This window comes from Hesperophylax consimilis, chromosome 11 (assembly GCF_061612785.1).
Source record: "Hesperophylax consimilis isolate HC1 chromosome 11, BYU_Hcon_1.0, whole genome shotgun sequence".
Classification (NCBI taxonomy): domain Eukaryota; kingdom Metazoa; phylum Arthropoda; class Insecta; order Trichoptera; family Limnephilidae; genus Hesperophylax; species Hesperophylax consimilis.
The window spans coordinates 6,282,612-6,302,850 of record NC_142846.1 but is presented as its reverse complement, the minus strand read 5'-3'; the positions used below and the strand labels follow the sequence as shown (position 1 = coordinate 6,302,850).

Sequence of the window (20,239 nt, the reverse complement as noted above, 5' to 3'; positions counted from 1 at the left end):
TCAATCAAAAACAAAAAATTATAAAAAAATCCACACTCCGTCACTGTCATTGTTTCTCGTGTTCAACAGCTGTTATTAGCAAGTGTGTCAAAAAGCGTGTTCGCTCTTTCATACACACTAAATAATAATAGCTAAAAATGAGACAAATGGTGCCATGCCATTTCGTTGTGATCGTAAAAGCGCGCTAATGTAGGTAAGTGTGTATATTATTCAACGAAACTCGAATAAAATATTGCCAGGTGGGTTTTCAAACTTTGACAAAGGATAAAACAGTGGTGACATGTGGTGAAAATATGAATAGTAAATTTTTTATATAAAAACAATGTTACCGGACAGCAAAGTGCCCATAACATTTTTTACTCCAAATGTGCTAAGGAATAGCTGGTTAAAGTTTGTCGGGTACGTGCCGATACACCCTGTATACAAAAACTTTCGCTATAAAATGTCGCTATCCGTGTCTGTCTGTTTGTGCGCTTAATTCTTCTAAACTATGCAACGGACATCGATAGGGTTTTCACTATCGTCTAGAGAATTTCTTCCGGAAGGTTTATATATAGAAAACATGCATATTATATTAGTAGAAAGTAGAGAAAAGTCTCCGAGCAATGCCGGGTAAATGTCAACAAGTTACAAATAAATGTTTACATCAAGAATTACAAGTAAAAGAATTAGGTAATTTTTGTAAATATGTATTTGTATTCATATCATTACATAGTGCAAAAATATATGTATGTTACAAAACATAAAACTAGTGCTTAGTGTTTAATTTACATTCTAATTTATTTTGGTAATTATTGTAGAATAAATACATTGCATTAAAAATGCTATATCAAATACAGGTTTTCCAAAATACTCAGGAATATTGTCACATGGATAATATTATATATTTATTGCAAGCGATGGCGTCTTAAAAAACCTTGGATAACTAATTTGTATTCTCCACACAGATGCAGTTCTTCACCACGATATTCTAATCCGAACCGTTAATCGCTTCTTAATATTACTAAATCATAACTTGTAAAACAGTTCATCATTAAATGGAGGCAATTTACAGTCAATACATTTATCAATCATGATTGGAATGCAATCAATAATATTTTGATGAGCAAAACAATTAAAAACTTTTCATACAAATTTTTATTGCAAAATTTCATGGTTGGAAGACATTGAAATCGAATACATTTGATAAATAGAGGTTGGCAGTGCACAATGGAGTTTCGATACCAACCCTGATGGCGCTAAGGCATGGAATAAGAATGAAAGTAGGCTTGGAGGCCAGGATTAGTGATGTGAAACCGGGAACTTATTTTTGTTATTAAGAAAGTCATTCTGTGAGTTTGTCTCCTAATTATTTTCAAATACATCTAAATCGAATACATTTGATGAATAGAGGTTAGCAGTGCACAATGGAGTTTCGATACCAACCCTGATGGCGCTAAGGCATGGAATAAGAATGAAAGTAGGCTTGGAGGCCAGGATTAGTGATGTGAAACCGGGAACTTATTTTTGTTATTAAGAAAGTCATTCTGTGAGTTTGTCTCCTAATTATTTTCAAATACATCTAAATCGAATACATTTGATGAATAGAGGTTAGCAGTGCACAATGGAGTTTCGATACCAACCCTGATGGCGCTAAGGCATGGAATAAGAATGAAAGTAGGCTTGGAGGCCAGGATTAGTGATGTGAAACCGGGAACTTATTTTTGTTAAAAGTCATTCTGTGAGTTTGTCTCCCTATTATTTTCAAATAGATCTATTTTAAATGAAAATTTCAATGACAATGCATTCTATCAACTTTTGGAGGCAATTACGTACACACACACACGCGCGTATATAGATGCATTTCTCTGAAATTGGATGACATCACAGCAGTTAATATACAAAATAAATGCCGGTCCTACCCAATCGGAATTTGGCGAAGTTGTTAGTGTGGTTGACTCTAGTCCCTGGGGAGGAAGGTTTGATCCTCAGTCAAAACAAAAAAAAAATCTTTGAAATTGGCTACTAGCCAGCCCAAGAGATGGGATTATTTTGTTTTGTGATTTCACAATTATCGGCTGGCTGCAAATACATATCAACATTTTGAAGGCTTATAACTTCAGTACTGTTCAATATCTTCCAAAAATTCAAAAAAAATTGTCTTCAAGCATAATGGATAAGATTGAGAAGGGGGGCCTAAGATGGTTGGAACAATGAAGAAAGTAGTATCCAGTATCAGTATTTTCCAGGATCACAGCACAATCAGTAAAACAAATTATTGAGGAGGTCAAGTAGAGAATCTGAATTACGTATGACTATGCCAGGACAGGGGTATGTGATGTTCCATCCATCCTGCTTACTCTTACAGAGATATATCTCTGTGTTACATTACTATTCAATTAAATTGGTCCACTAATCTTATATTTGGACACTGTCAACTGAATGTAATAACAATTTTCTTTTTAATGTAAATATGACAGTGTTAAACTACTACATAATGTACATTCATTCATTAAAAAATCCATTTTACTGAAATTAAATACTTTACGAGTTCGCTTTCTTTTACACTACGCTATTTTGTGCTCAATTTTTGTATTGTGCTTAATATTACGAACATTATTTTAAAAAATGCAAAAAATCTGGATGGAAATAATATAATATCTTGGATGTTGTGTTTGGCATAAAATTTCATACGTGTTTCTCTATTTTCCAGAACAAAACGATTTTAATTGATATTTTTGTAAATAGGTATACGAAATTCTTCTCTTATCAAATTTCCTCTTTTCGATCGAAATAAACTGTGAGAATATTACTACATACTCTTTTAGAAGAAAAAAAACCTACTCTTATCAGTTCTTGCCACACAAAGATATGAATTTGTAAAAAAAATCATATCTTTGTGTATTTATAAATGCCAAATTTTTTTGTCACAGCGCGACCTTGCTGTGTGGAAAATGAAAAAAAAAATTGAGGAATGTGTGTAATATAATATGAATTTAATGATCATTAGATAAAAATATTTCAATTTATCAAAATATTTAGATATTTCACTGATAAGTCTTGCCTATGAACCTAAATGTTGGGGTTCTATACCGTAAGTATACCGGTCGGTCGGTGGTTGAATTGACATCGCATTTGGGTCTCAACCATGTGTAGTGTGTTCAATTCCTCGGCTGGCAAAGTCCTCCATCACAACGCAAGCAAAATTTTCCGCTTACTGTGTTGGTAGTAGATTTTCAAATATTGTCAGGTTATTCGTAACCTGACAATGTTTGTCTTTCTTTTTATAAAAAAAAAAATACTGTTGATTATTTTAAAAATACTATGTTTTTAATGCTGAGGTATGTTTGGAACAGCAAGATATATTCTACAAAATACGTAATTTGGTCAATTTAGTGTTAGATTATTAACAATTGTGTTGAGCTTGTTTGAAATGCCGGTGGGAAAATATGTTATTGTGTTAAATAAGTGATATGTTTTTAAACATTTGCGTTGCGCAATTTTTAATACAAAAGTTGATCAGAAAATATTATGAAAGTTCAACAAATCAGGGGACTTACTCTGTATCTTTCGGGTTAACAAACCAGTAAGTTTCTGGTTTAACCATTCCTTGCCGGTGCTGTCAACTGAGTGGACATCGTCTCTAATTCATAAAATATACTAAACACAGGGTTACAATTTTTAGGTATTCCTTTGCAATACATTTGAGTATTGCATTAAGGAATTACAATATATGAATATTTACCGAATGTAATAGCACTCGAGGATGTGGACCACCGTAAGGAAAGGGTTATACGGGTTTGTTACGTGGCTAAACCGGCGGTAGGAAAGTTACGAAAGATACAAAGTAAGTCCCCAGTACTTCAGAAGGCATATAAAATCTGTTTTACATGGTCCAGCAAAATACAAGAAACTTTTTAACACATTGTACACGGACCACAGAGCAGTTGGATTGTGAGTGGCTGTACCCCAGTACGTACGCAGACGTTTCAACAAATGTCTTGCGAACACGTATCAATAAAAAGTGACGCGTTCAGGGGCACCAAGCATCACAATATCACAAGTTTAAAGGTAGTTGTGCAATAAACCCAACCATGTAAGGTGGGCTTATTATGACAGGGTTCTAACTGCAAAACTATAAGAGATGCATTTCAAAGGAAGAACAATATGAAAATACTAATATAAGCTCACTTCAATGTTTCAGGGAGATGCAATGTTAGTTAAAACCTTGTCATTTTAAGATCGAATTTATGTATAACTGAATGGTTCTAAGAACAGTAATAAATGTGTTTATATACAGGGTGTATCGGCACGTACCCGACAAACTTTAACCAGCTATTCCTTAGCATATTTGGAGTAAAGAATCTTATGTGCACTTTGCTGTCCGGTAACGTTTTTTTTTAATAAAAAATTTACCATTCATATTTTCACCACATGTCACCACTGTTTTATCCTTTGTCAAAGTTTGAAAACCCATCTGGCAAATATTTTATTCGAATTCCGTTGAATAATGCACGTGTGTACCTATATTGGCGCACTTATAGAATCACAACGAAATGGCACGGCACCATTCGTCTCATTTTTAACTATTATTATTTAGTGTGTGCGAAAGAGCGAAGACGCTTTTCGACATACTTGCTTATAACAGCTGTTGAACACGAAAAGCAAAGCCAATGACAGTGATGTAGTGTGGAAATTTTTTTGTTTTTAATTGAAAAAAAATGCTACCGGACAGCAAAGTGCCCATAATATTTTTTACTCCAAATATGCTAAGGAATAGCTGGTTAAAGTTTGTCGGGTTAATGCCGATACACCCTGTATTTTATTGTCAAAACCACATTGAAATTTAGTATTGCTTTGCTTAATGATATTACAATAACAATTATACTAAGGCCAGGCGATTAAAGGCTTTTTAAAAAGTATAATTTAACACCTAACGATTAAATTTTTCAAAATATTTTTAACAGATTTAAAAACTCAAGATAATAATGAATTTTGCGATATTTTCCCCGAATTTCAATGCTCTTATCTCAATTGAACAACTTGAAAATAAGGAATATGATCGCTTCAATGACATGTATAAGGGGTGGGGGTTCAAACTCCCCCCCGACCCCCCCATTGCACAATCTATTTTATCAACGCGAAGTAAATAATCATTTTTGGTAAGTAGAGGTCCCAAAAATCTTTCTATTAAATTTTACAACCCTCCTTCTCCACCTATTTGAACCTGGTCGGGGTTGACCCACCCCCCATGTGAATGCTATAGCTACACCACTGATTGCTTGATTATTTTTTGACAGTTAAATTGATTGAAATGACACTAGTTCAACACAGTTAGGCGTACTAAAAATTACAGACAAAAAAAATTGTGCTATTGTCATGATGCTAGGAACAGATTCCATCATTTTTCATAAAAGATTTAGCATTAGATCAGATTAAAAACATAGGTGAAGAAATGGTGAAATTTAATAGTACATAATCTTAAACATAATTAAAATAATGCTTATGTCAGTCCTCTATCAATATAATCTAGGCCGCATCTAGGAAGCCTCAATGAAGCGATGAATAAATATTCAGCGCAAAGAAAGCACAATTTATATTGGGAATCAAATTTTTTAAGCATTTTCAAATCGAGTGGGAGACAAATAATATTTACAATAAAATTATTAGTTGATATCTTATCATGCTTAGATAAGGACTGAATGACTCCAAATATAAAACAAACGGGCTAAAAAATAAGATAATGATAATTGTTCCTATTGGTAAAATGTACAATTATAAAAACATCAGTTGGCACATTAGAATCAATCACAAACGCCCTCACTACTACCATAATTGACTCTGGTCAAGCACTTATCCTCTATTCTCTAAAATATGAAATACAACATAATATGGTAATGCCTAGAATACTTATCAAAATATGTCAGTGTCTCAACTGAAGTCTTCAAAGCGAAAAACGCAAGGGGTTTCGTCCAAATCCACATGGACGTTGAGAAACCTCTTAACCTATCCAAAACACTTATCAATAATCTCTCCAAAAAATTTATTAAAAATCCCTCCAAAACATTTATCAAAAATCTCTTTCAAAACATTTATCAAAAATCTCTCCAAAACACCAATCATTAACCCTTTTCATAATATTTCATAGAGGTACCTACTTTGACACGATAAAAAGTTACAAAATAACGCATTGACTGAATGTGTACAGCAAATAGCTTTGGCGAATTTAAAGTACAAACAAAAAGCATTAAAATACAGAGTCCGGCAGGAATTGGACGAATTTGAAGTAACGACTCTCTTCGTCATTGCGTACCGTGGTGCGGAAAGCACTCACATCCTATAACGGAGCGCTAGAATAGGGTTGTAACGAAACCTTTATATGTAAATAAATGCCTACGCACTGACAGATGCATCTTGGTCATAAAAACAACAATAAGCTGCAAAGCCGTGAATGTACTTTTTTGTGAACAATTCTATTCCATACGCATACGTAATTGAAGCAAGGCAAAAGAATTTTGAGGAAACTGATCTGACAGAAAGCATTGATACACTTACGGTCAAGTCCCTAAACCAAACGGTGCCTGGCACTAGTTAAAACTTTAAGGGCCCTGTGTTAGGTATTTTCTTGCTGCACAGGGCCGCCCCTGCTTACGGTCGCCATCAACTAATACATCTGACAGGCGTGAAAGAAGATACGGATGAATGGATCAATTGCGTGACATTATCTTCAAAACATAAACGGCAAACTACTTGTTGTTAAATATTTTATAACCGTCTACTTCTAATTACATTTTCACTGCCAGCGCCTCTACATTGGCAGGTGATAGTGAGCATGTTTTGGACCTTTTTATAATGTTCACTGCAGTCAAATACTCTTATCTCTTATTTGTTTTATGGCTATCGTCTTATGAAATATGGACACGCGTTCACATCACCAACTCATTCCCTTAAGCTTAATCAACACAGCAACATCGGCACGGGGCCATGTAGTATTAGGAAGTATTCAAAACTATCTATCGCATATACGTCCTATAGAAGTAAAAAATCAATTACAAAAATTATTTTGAACCGTGGAATTCAAAACGCACATTATCATGCATCGTATAACGTATTAAAGGCTGGCAAAGTCATTAACAATACTTATCAAAAGATAAAATTTTCACGTTCATGACCATTTTCAAATATTAATAGGTACTTCTCGATTGCATTTTTATCCCTCGAAATTCTTGTGTAAAATTTTCTGGGCAGCCTTGATCAGAGGCGTGAGGGTACGAAGCTCCATGGGATTTTCCAGGAATGGATGCTGCAAGAGTTCGGTAGCGGAAGATCTCTCAGCCACTTCTACTTGGAGACAGCAGTCGAGGAAATCTTGTAGTGCGGGGGACAGGGCTTCCCAGCGAGCTACTCTCGGTCTGCCTACGGCGGCAATCAGATACAAGGCTCGTAAAGGCGTTTCTTTCATGTATGGAGGTTCGCCGTCGATCATTTCAATGGCCATGATGCCTAGAGACCACACATCTACCTTCTTTCCATACTGCTTCCTCGTGACCACTTCTGGGGCCATCCAGTACGGCGTTCCGACCATAGTTTGTCGTTTCTCATCGCCGATGATGTTGGCGCAGAAACCAAAGTCTGTTACTTTAACGCTGCCGTCCATTCCGAGGAGGACGTTATCCGACTTGATGTCTCGGTGGATGGTTCCTTTGGAATGCAAGAATTCAATAGCGAGCAGAGTCTCCCTGCACACGGCTGCAATCTGTCCCTCCTTCATGACAACTTCCGTGACCACATCTGTGAGGGATCCTCCGTCTAGAAGTTCCATGATAACCCACAGATGATCGTAGCTCATGTAGGCATCCAGGAAGTTGACCAGATTCTTGTGCTGGAACTCCTTCAACACATTGATTTCATTTAGAATCAATTCCTTCCTCGGCTGTTTGGCTAAGTCTATGTCCTTCACAGCCACCCTGGTATGTTTCTTCAAGTCATTTGCGATGAATACAGTTCCTGAAAAAATAAAATAACAAGGTTCAGCGATGTAATTATATTTTGTAGTTCTGTCAACAACAATTTTGTCATTCTGCGTGATTTATTTATAATCTTGTCTGATAATCTTCAGATTAGCAGATAATGGAGTAGTAGATAAGTAAACCAATAAGTGAATTATTTTGAGGTTATCATGGCTGTATGTGTACGTACGAGTTCAATTGATATGAATACAGGAACTACGCACTAACAATGTTTTATGGAATTCAAGACTATTTACAGTTAGTCCGTAATAAATGGGAAATGTTGTGTTTAAACAGGAATATTGGAGAGGGAGTGGGGGTTAGAGGGGAAAGAGAGGTTTTAAAACATTACGCTAATTTGTTCAGTTTTGGGAACAAATAGACAGTTTGTTCACTTTTAGGAACAGCTGCTCAATTGGTCTCATTTCCCTTACTGTCATAATGATAAATACAATTAAGTGGTGTTAGAAAGAGAATACACTACGCTTTATATTCAAATCTAGAAGTTAACTACAGAAGAATTAAAATGTGCACCCCTATGAAACAAAAGGTTCCGAACGCAATTAGAGAAAAATTAATCCATCTTTATTAAGCCATTTTAAAAAAAATTTATAATAATATTTCAAAAATTATGTTTATTTCTAACATATCACCTTTCAAAAACAGTTTTTAGTTTTCAGAAACATTCCAATTTATTTGGATTTAAGTGGAAATAAACACAAATTTTCTGACCTTCTGACAGCGTCTTTAAGAAATATAACGGTCAATATGCCAGGGGCCCGAGGGCTCGAGTGTCTCTCTCACAAAAACTTTTGGGCAAAGATAGAAAGTAAAGCAGGTATAAAAATGACAGGGGTACCATAAATGAAAGTGGTTAGAAAGTATGCAAATGCAACATGGGCAATATAATTGTACAACAAAAGTATTTATGTCCTTATGTGTAATGCGCAATTAAAATTCATATACCGTCTCAATTCCTTTTGAAATTAATGGAATATTATACAGGGCGATTGGTATTAGATGCAACATACGACACGATGTAAGATTATTTTATGAAGAAAATATTATAACGTCATATCACAACTTTTAAGGAAAAAAAGTTTTAAATATAGCAATTTAATCATTGATGGGGATCGAACCCAGATCCTGAGCCTTACCGGGACTACTCTACCAAGTTACCGTTTTTTTGAGCTTTGTTAATATTATCTTCATCAATGATTACATTAATTTATTTAAACCACTAACTGTACCCCGCCACGCATTGCTGTAGCTCAGTATGTCTGTGCAGGTAGAGAAGCAATAGGGCGTGTTGTTTTTACGTCCGACAGATGACACTGTTTTAAAAAAAATCATGTTTATTCAACAAAGCATTATTAAAAAATGCATGTTTTTACCTCCCAAAGGTGACATCTACATAATATAGGTATATAAAAAAACAGACGCATATTCGAACGCAACGTTGTGTCAAAATTTCAAAGCAATCTGTAAAGAACTTTCAGAGATTTAAGATTTTGAACAAAAAAACATTAACATTTTTATTTATATAGACGTACAAATTTTCGGCGCCAGGAGTATTCGAGAATGCTTTGAATAAACTAAGACATCAATCGTACGTTGACGTAGAAAAGTAAACTTCTCCAAAGTAAGGCAATGGTTTGCAACGCAGTCAATTGAGTGACTTTTATGCGCAGTATCTGAAGGTTGGTTTTTAACCGAACCGTACTCGGTTAAAAGCTGTGTAGCTACACTAAAATTGAGCAAGGAGGGTAAATTTATAAAAGTAACGAAATAGTGTAACAAAATACAAAATTTTGAAAACAAACCCAAACTTTAGTTTACCCGATTTGGGATTTGTAGTTAAGTTTCTTGCGCAGCCGGAAATTTGCGCGCCATTGTAAAAAAGACTGGAAATTCATAAGCATATTTTATTTTCGCGGACTAAAAAGTGATATTACCATGTGAGTTGCCTGTATACCGTCAGATTTATTTTTTTCGCAAATCGGAGAAAGGGAGACGGTCACCGCTCTCCGCGCAACTTGGTTCATACCCATTATCCTGATGGGCCAATCCATGATTTAAACTGTTTAACTTGAATGTTAACAGTCTTAATACTAATATAATATTCAGAAGAGGATAATAAAAACAGACAAATTATTAATGCTAACGGATGGGTTGAGGGTCAATCCGCACCAAATCATCCAGAAAATTTTGGATTTGTCACCCACCATCTCAGATTTTGATGAAACTTTAAATTTTTAATCCTTCCATATAGATAAGAAAATATACCAAATTTTACCTTCCTACCTCAACTCGTTTTTTTTTATGGGCAGTTGAAGTTTGGGCAAAATAAGCGTTTTTACATATTCCGAGCACTCCGGAAGAGCTTGTACCTTCAATGAAAAAAAATTGTATCTTTGTCATTTATAGTGCAAATGCAATGAAAATTTTCAATATTATCAAGAAAACTATGCTGATTGCAGAAAAAAATAAATAAACCCTTTACATTTATCTACTTGACTTTAAAAAATTACCAAAAGTAATTTTTTAAGTAATTTTTGGGACGGAAAAGGTACTTTACAAAAAAGCAATATCTCGGGAAGGTACAGTGTTAATGAAGTAATTTTTTTTTTTATTCATATCTACAAATAGCATAGAATCACATACAAAAATAAAATTCATGGCATTTTACTTGCTTCAATAAATAAAATCCATTTTAAACTTTTTTCAAACTTTTTGTAATTTTTTTTTATTCTTATCTACAATAAACATAGTACAACCTAAAAAAATAAAACTCCTGGTATTTTGTGTGCTTCACAGTGTAGAAACGTTTTTAAAATAAGAAATCTTTATCATACAGAATTGTTCTAGGTTTTTTTAAATCTAGATACAAAAATAAATAAAATCCATTTTAAACTTTTTTCAAACTTTTTGTGATTTTTTTTATATCTATTTTTAGTTTGTAATTGGGCAAGTTATAGTTTAGGTATATAGCTAGTAATATAGGTTGAATGAATGGACTAATATCAAAGAAACAGTCCTAGAGACAAGTCACTACATGGAAATGATGTATCTGCAACAAGAACAAGACAGAACATGAAAATTACTATCTGCCTCATCACTAAGTTTGCAGGATACTACATGCTTTGTTTCCTCTGACATGCTTAGTTCTGAGTCAACTTCAAAGCAGTGATCATCTATATAAATACAGTAGTTGTTTCATGTTATGGTGTACGTTGTTAAAATGTCTCTAATCGAAACAAGTTTAGTTAAATGTAGTGTGGGACAACATAATGGTACTGAATGTCACAAAAAAAGTTATACTAAGTCAGAGAAATTAACGAGTGTGGATTTGTTAAGTGAATTTGAAAAAAAGCTTATTCAACAAAGAAGTTTTGTATCTACAGACTTGGTTTTCAACATTTGTGAGCACCACAGAATATTTAACTTAAATAAATATGAAACATTTCAAAAAGCTTGTTTTGACCCGTTCCAAAGCCACAAAAGGAAAATTACAAAAACTTTAAGAACAGTATCCTTGGAATTTTCAGAGAACATTAATACCATTCTAAAAGTAACTAATAAAGCAATCCCTGGACAAAAAATTTGTAATGCATGCAGAGCAAAAATTAGTAAGAGCCAAAACCTTAACAATGAAATTGAAGAGCTTAACACTTTTCAAGAAGACATAAGTGAAGTTGAAAATGTTTTAAACAAAGAATTTTTTTTACAAGAAATCAACACTTCTTTAACTGACATTGGAGAATCTCCATTTAAACTACATGCAATACCATCCCACAGTAAGTCTAGTTACGCTAAACGGAAGTTAGATTCTGCTTGTTCAACCTTAAAGAAAAAAGTAAGTAAAGTTTTAGAAAAAGAATTTTCCCCAGTAAAATGTGATGCAAAAATACCAAGATGTATTCAAGAAAAAGCTAATGACATGGACAGGCTTGTTGAGTTGGTTAAAAAAAAATTGGAAACACAAGTTACACGCCGTGAGAGAATTCAGCTTCTAACTCTCGCTCCAACTTCGTGGAGTAGAAAAAAGGTTGCTGAAGAATTCAGTGTTGGTGAATACTTTATTTTTATGTGGTGATTTTTAACTTCAGTGGTGAACGAAATCGCTCTGAGCAACTAAGTATGGTACAAATTTGTACAAACTCTTATGTAGCTTGCGTATATGACAACTTGATTTAGAAAAATAAAACTGTTAATGAATGCAAACTAATGTTAAACGAACTCTAAGCAGAATTCTTGCCTGAACAGACTATGCAATAATTACAATAGCGTATTATCCATGGTGGATATTTTCAGTTGCGAATTTACCAAATACAAGAGGTCCATAAAAGAATATTTCTCTGATGATTTGTGAATAATGTTATGTCTCTATTGTTTATATTTCTATCATGATTTGATTTATATCTACAACCTCTATCCATGGCTATAAATGTATTGATAAATGTTTTGTTTTGTATAATCTTTTGTTTTGTACAAATTTTTGAATTCATATTCCTTTCTTACAAATTTAATTTACTTATTCCATATTTTGCTGTCTCAGTAGAGGAAAGGAGGGAATCCATAATTGGTTTTATTTTGGCTACAAACTGAAATAAATGTAAACTGTCGATTTCCCGAAAATCGATAGTAAAAATAATAAAAACAGAACTAAGCAACAAATATAAAAGAAATATAATATATTATACAACACTGCGTGTGATTATAAATATACATAGGTGGACTGGGAACAATTATTTTAATCATAATGTTGTGTTATACCTAACTAGAATATGATAAAATGAACTTCTGTAACAAGAGTAACTTGTAGCAGTAAATTACAGGTCCTTTACATAAATTCATTTTAATTGGAGTTTTGTGTTGCATCTAGCAATGCAGAAAATGGTTTTCCGTCTGCTATATCGGGGCAAAAGTAAAATTCGAGCTGGTCGAGCGTGTGGACACAACAAAGAGCATGCTTCCAAGTCAACAAGTTCGATCGAGCCAAATCGTCGAGCGTGAATATGGATGTGTAGCTAGCTTTCAATAAGTGATTCCAAAAAAATGATTAAATATAGTAAAATTAAATCATGGAAAATTCGGCACATACGGCTATGGGCGAAGGGGAATTCGTTGCATTTTGAACTATTTTGTATAACATCATGGTTAAATATTTTTCACCAAACACCAGTCACTGTGTATATAATTTTGTTTGTATATGTAATTAATTATTAAATATTTATAAGCAAAAGAAAACTGAAAGTAAAGCAACGTAATTATTCGGGATCGCTGGCCACGCTTAATACATTTAAAAAAAAAAATAAAACCTTTTGATTTACCTTACTTACTATAAAAGGAAACTGACTGCATTTGGGAAATTTTTAATTTTAGCATTTTAATGTTTAATTACGTAAAATGAAAATTCGCTTTCGTTGTATGGGATGACAGCCAAAATAATTTTTGTTGATGACATTTTCTTATGTTGGTATTCCTGATACCATATGAGTGGCTAAAATTTTTAACATTTACTCTATGCAAATTAGGTAGGTAATATTTTGGCCGAACTCGAAAATAAAATAAAGGTATTTAGGCATGTTTTATAAATAAAGAAATATTTAAAAAAAAGTTAGGTTAGGATAGGTTAGATTAGGATATGTTAGGTTAGGTTAGGTTAGGTAAGGTTATATTAGCATAGATTAAGTTAGATGAGGATAGGTTAGATTAGCATAGATTAGGTTAGATTAAATAAAGTAATAATAATATATAAAAAAAATAGTTTATGGTTTTTAAGTAGGTTTATACTATTATTATTATTTTTTAGGTAGGTAATATACAATTAAAAATTAATTAATATTCTTCGTTTACAAAATTGATTGTCAAAAATAATTAACTTATCAGCGGGAACTGCAAAAAAAATTATTATGGCTTAGTTGTGCTTTTGGTATATTGGGTTTTTTGGAAAAGATTAGAAAGGAGGACGTTTTATTTGAATGACTGAGAAGTCACAATGTAATCTGATTAAAATCCAACATGATACCAGTGCGACTCTAAAGTAATTCTGATTAAAGGTTATTAATTATTATTATTATTATTTCACATTTTTCATTTCAATTGTGTTCTTTTGGCTGGTAGAGTAAAAAATCTTTGTTTCATGTCGCTAATATTGTAAACAAAATTAGGCGCCATTGTTTTTCTTATCCACATGAAGTGGGCTATGATCTAGCCACTTACGTAGAATCAGGAATACCAATTGAAAGAAATTATTTTGGCTGTCATCCCATACAACAAAAGCGAATTTACATTTTACGTAATTAAAATTTTCCCAAATGCAGTCAGTTTTCTTTTATAGTAATTAAAAAAAAATCGTTTTACGTTCAAACTGTGAAAAAGACAATTAAAATATTTTTTGGTTAAATTATAGGTAGGTACTTATAGCTTGTGTGAATTTGTCCAAACAAATAATTCCAATTTTGAAAATGAATGGCACTTTAAGATGAGTTCTTGAGTTCATTGAACCGGAGTTACAGACATACGAAATTAGTATTTTTAATAATGAAAAAATGTATTACACTGTATTTGTAATTATTATTCACTGGCAGGAACCGATGGTATTTTTCCCCTCACATTTTTTAGAGAAAATATTGTGGAAATTAGGGTTACCTCTATGTAAAAAAAAAACGCATTAAAATCTATTTTGATAGCCCCGAAAATAAAATGGCAAGGCATCTATGATGTTATTGATGACAAAATAGTTTTTTTTACTACACAGCACAGTTAGTGTTATCTGTTTATCAATTTCTTGTGTTGAAATATTGACTCAACAAATTTAATAATAATTTTAATTGTCAAATCAAACAAACTAAATTAGGTTACTTTATGTAAACTATCATTCCAAACGGAAAAGAGGTAGAATTTATTAAAATGTAGGTTAATATTATAATTAACTGAGTGTTTCAACTCAGCCATTTGGCGTTTCAACTGTCCGAAAATTTGTTTGTTACATTTCGGTTCAAGATGGCGGCTGTGTTGGATACTACCTTTTTATCCCATCAGAGTTGAAATGATTAAGGTTCCTACTATCAGCTGTTAAATCGGAATAATGAATATTATGGTACCTACCGGCCTGAAGAAAAATTTGAAAAAAGAATTTTTACTGAGATGGTGCATTTCTTTGGATAAATTGAATAATTCCTTATTTGATTTTTTTTTATTTACGGTTTATAATTAAGTAGGTGGGTATTTAAATAGGTACCTACTTAAAATCTTAAGATTTCAAAGGAGATTTTGGTTTGGTTTTATTATAAGAGGAATTAGAAACATACTTTTTTGGATGTGAGGTCGAACACATAATATATAATGTTTTATATATTATGATAAAGCGATTGAATCACATGTGCAATGCAAGTTTTCTAGTGCCATATGGTGAAATTATATCATTATTGCTGTCGACATTGACATACAAAGCTCAAATTCTAACCTCATATTCTGCTCACATACAAATTAATAGACATAAAGTGCAACATATCCATTTAAATCATTAACCTCGGCGATTAATAATTTTAATCAATGTTTACCAGATTTATATCTGAAAGTATCATACTTTATGATCAGAATTGTGGTAGTGTGTGTGTGGATCAGTTGTGGTCTTTGAAAGCTAGTGACAGTTTATATACAAGCCTGCAAAATATCCGTTGCTATGAACCCAAACAGTTATTAGGTGTACATACTACTGTACATGGTTGTAACTGATTCGCATACAAAGGGACATTATCAATAAAAACAAACAAACAAAAATATTCTTCCCATGCAACACAAATACCACAAAAAGCGTAATTATGTATCCTATAGGGATGTTGTAAGTGTTGGGCAAATTTTAATTGCTTTAAGCGCTTAAGGGCAATGTTTTTATAGTCTTTGTACTATACCTAGTTGAATCCTGTTGAAAGGGGAGAGAAAAGAGATTTATGCTTTCAAAGTGCCTCTGAATAGATTTTTGTAATTGTAGTACCTATTTGTGTGTCAACTGAGTTTTTATAACTGGATTGTTTATTTATATTTATTATTATAACACATAAGTGAGATTGTCTGTAAAAACACAGTATAAATAAAAGGGCTAAGCGAGGGAGGAAAAACTATTAATAATACAGTGTTAATAAAATACTTTTTGTTTTGAAACCACGAGTTTTTAATAATTTTTAGAAACGACCGGTTTCGCTTTACTCAAGTATCTTCAGGGTACAAATTATTGCAGTAATAATTTGTACCCTGAAGATGCTTGTTATTACAGTAATAATTTGTACCCTGAAGATGCTTGAGTTAAGCGAAACCGGTCTGTTCTAAAAATTATTAAAAACTCGTGGTTTTAAAATAAAAAGTATTTTATTTTATTAAATATGTCAAACCACAAAGTGATTGCTTTCTACAATAGTATAAAAGAGTGTTGTTTACCTGAAGCTCCTGCACCAAGGTCCTTCACCCTCTCGAACCTTGTGTGAGGGTCATCTTTATTACAGATAGTTCTTAACTCCGCGTAGATCTCACTGTCACTCAAGGAAGCGTTGTATATCTCCTTCTTCCTAAGGATTGGGCTCTCTTCTGACTCCACACCAATAAGCGTCAAGTCCTCCACCACGGAGGACATGTCGACCTGCGTCGTGGGCTTCGGGGGGGCCATCCTCTGCGGCATGGCAGGCATGGTCTGTCGTGAGGTCAGCCCCGGCAGTTCAGGGATAATTACATCTTCCTCACTGCTTTGCCCTATGGATATATCGGAGTCCTGACTCTTGTGAGCATTCTTCGTGTCTAAAAGCTTGTCAATCTCCAACGATTCTTCCGTTATCACATCTTCAGTCACGAAAGGCTTGAATGGTTCTATCGGATCCTTCTTTTTGATGGAGTAGTTGTAGAATTTGACAGCTTGGTAAGCGGCGTTTGGGTTTTCGTCTTGCTCGGCCTGGGTGATCTGCGTGTTCATCAGCCTCAGCCAGGAGTTGGGCAGACCCTCCAGCGTGCCCGTGATTGAGTTCTTGCTAACGTGAACATGTTGCTTGACGTTCGTGGGCAGTCCAATTTCCGTAGCGCGCTCATCTTTGTGCGACTTCTTCGAGAACAGCTTGCTGAGGCTGTGCGTAATTCCGTTTAGACTCATTTTCGGGGTTATCACGCGCACATAACTATAAAAATATCACCGAAATACGTAGCACATAATGCACACGGTGGAGAACGGGTTACAATAAAGGAATTACTAAACTGTTTATCAATAAGGAGTGGTCACAAATCTCTTCCAGCCGCTGGGCTCGCTGGGCTGTCAGGCAACTGCTGAAGTTTTTCTCTGATACGAGATAGGACAGGCTACTGCATAATCACATGTAAAAAATAGCAAGCCAAAGTGTTAATAGATGTCTCTAATCAAATAGCTAAAAGGTTCGAGGTTTTGCTATTAAACAAAATTCCAAAATACTTTCGATTATTTTTAAAAATCCAGAAAAATATAACATTGATAAATTACGATTTAGCAATATTTTTAGACGGATTTAGTCCTGTCGATCCGTCGCCAACTGCGATATAAAAATAATGTTTTTGAACTGGTGAAACATCGTTGATGTGACTCATGTAATGTGACTCATTTTCCAGCCTCTGAATTTCATGAAAGCGATTCCTCGGATTCATTGATGAATGTACAATGCAAGTACAAGTACATGTGGAGGAATGAACGTATAACTACTTATAATATACATCCGAATTATTTACGGTTCATTATTGTTATTAATAACAATAACACTGTAAATTGCGATAACGCGATATATCCGGTTTCGAATGAAGCCATTTAGTCATGTAAAAAATAAATTTCATGACAATCATGATAATAGGTAGGTACTTACTTATAATATATTAGAATAAAATGTTAATTTATTATTATAATATCATTATGGTACTGGAAACTCTAGGTAGGTACCTACACAAAAAGGTATGTACAGTTGACAAAATGACAACACTGCCCGCCCGTTCTTTGAACCAACTTCGATTGCACGGTTCTGGCTATGGTTCTGGCCAGTGACTACCACATTATACATACACGGTGTCCGGAAACTAGAGGTACAAGCGAGAAATTGGTGAATCTACGTCACATTTGGAGACTTGGTACACAAATCACGCAATACTAAATATTTTGGTGTGGGAGAGGGAGGTGACCAAAGGGGCGGGGGTAATTATAGGATTTCATGAAATGGAATTGAATAAAAGAAAAAATATTTAATTATTGAAGATAATGTAAGCAAATCTCAAACGATAATTTGAAAGAGAAAAATCAGAAAAAGTTACGGTCGCATTTAGGACTTGAACCAGCAGCGCCTCGGCAAGGCGAAGGTTCTGGGATCAAGTCTTGGATGCGACCGTATCTTTTTTGTTTCCAATTTTCGTTTGAGATTCGACTACATTATCTTCAGTAATTTTATATTATAATTTTACTCACAAAAAAAAAATTATATATTTGTATATGTATAAATATATACAGGTTGTTGCATAATTAATCACCCTATCGGAAAACGCTATAAATTTTGCAAATGGCGCCAAATGTCAATTTGGTTTTGACATTTATGAAGTAAACAAACGCAGAATACAAATCGACAAGACATGAATCGGTTTACTCCGCAAGAACGCAAAATAACAAGCAGTACCAAAGTTTATCATAAAATAAAAAAAAATTACAGCAAAAGAACATCGGATGATTACTTTTGCCTCACCCTGTATTTGGTTGTTCAATAACTAGAGTTATTATTTATGGATTTTTTGGTTTCAAGTGCTTCCAAGTTATCTATTTTTTCCCTTATTTATTACGGTGAAGAATTTTTATCCCTTGTGTCTTTAAAAGTATTTTTTTATTTATTTAAATTTACACAGTAAGAACATATTTCAAATAAAAGTTAACATGTTTTCCTTTACAAGAGTCGAAAACTCGTGTGTAAAGGGAAAAAAATAAAAAAAAATAAACTTAACATACATATGTAAATAGAAGAAAAAAAATTATAAAAACATATAAAGTGAAGAGATTTTTTTTAATAATATTATATAAAGTAATATAGTGAGATGTCATCGTCATTCTAATTCGCTAAATTATTTAAGGTAGTGAAGTTTATTTTATTTTTGAATTTATTATAGTCCGGTTCTAACCTTATCTCTGTCGTTAGTTGATTAAACCACATAACTCCAGTGTACGTGTAATAGTGTTGTGCAAAACTGGTGTGCATTAATGGAGTGCATAAGCGACCCATTGTATTTTGCCTATTGCTCTCAACACGAACCATGGCATGGTGTGACTTCTCATTCAGATCTTTGTGGATTTGAAGCAGCGTATTTTTTGTATACGTATTTTTTAGTGATGGGACTTGAAAATCTTGGAAAAGTTGTGAGGTTGGGACGGTTGGGTAGTCTGATGGTTTTTTTATTAAAATTTTTACCAACAGCCTTTGAGTGATTTCCAGCGGAAAAGTGATGATTTGTAAGCTCTCCCAATGCAACGATACCATACTGTATTATTGAATGTGCTAGAGCGTAGTAAATATTTTAAAGAATTTTTAAGTTAAGTATATTTCTAAGACTAATAAATATGTAAATGAGTTTTCTTAATCTATTTACGATATTGTTTATGTGAGTTTTCCACTTAAGGTTACTATCTATTATTACACCTAAATATTTATTTTAATTTTTATTTGTTATGCATAAACAGTCATTATTTTGACAAGTAAATTTTTTTAATGTATTTTAATATTTAAGGTGATTAAAGGGTTTTTTTTTTGTAATGTAATAAGTTTTTATCAAACCATTCTTTTAACGTATTGATATCATTGTTAGCAATTATTTCAAGTTCATTCAATGAATTCGTTTGAAATGTAATTGCAGTATCATCTGAATATGAAATGAGTTTTCCTGTTAATGGTAATTTAAAGATATTATTAACATATAATATGAATAGAAGATGGCCCAAAATGGTGCCTTGTGGTATTCCAAAGTCACTTGTGTTCGGTTCACTGAGAGTGATATTTATTTTTACATATTGATTTGTAGGGTTCAGGAAACTTTCTATCCACATTTTAGTATTATCTATAATTCCTATTTTGTTAAGCTTGTACAGTAATTTTTTGTGAATTATACTGTCGAAGGATTTCTTTAGGTCTATGAATATTGCAATAGATTTTTTGCCTTTGTCTGCTTGATGTATTTTTGTAGTTAAATCTATGATTGCGTCCTGTGTGCTTATT

The 20,239-nt window shown here is 33.3% G+C and overlaps 1 protein-coding gene across 1 annotated transcript in view; it reads right to left on the bottom strand.

Annotated features, from left to right (window-relative positions):
- Pak3 (p21 (RAC1) activated kinase 3) overlaps positions 1–17,285 on the bottom strand; it is a 28,964-nt gene extending 11,679 nt beyond the window's left edge. The window contains exons 1-2 of the mRNA XM_089637528.1: positions 16,431–17,285; positions 7,202–7,986 (exon numbers count right to left, since the gene is read on the bottom strand). Coding sequence (XP_089493654.1) covers positions 7,202–7,986; positions 16,431–17,130 — 1,485 coding nt within the window. The 5' untranslated portion in view covers positions 17,131–17,285. The remainder of the gene's footprint in view (positions 1–7,201; positions 7,987–16,430) is intronic.
- Positions 17,286–20,239: the final 2,954 nt, after the last annotated feature.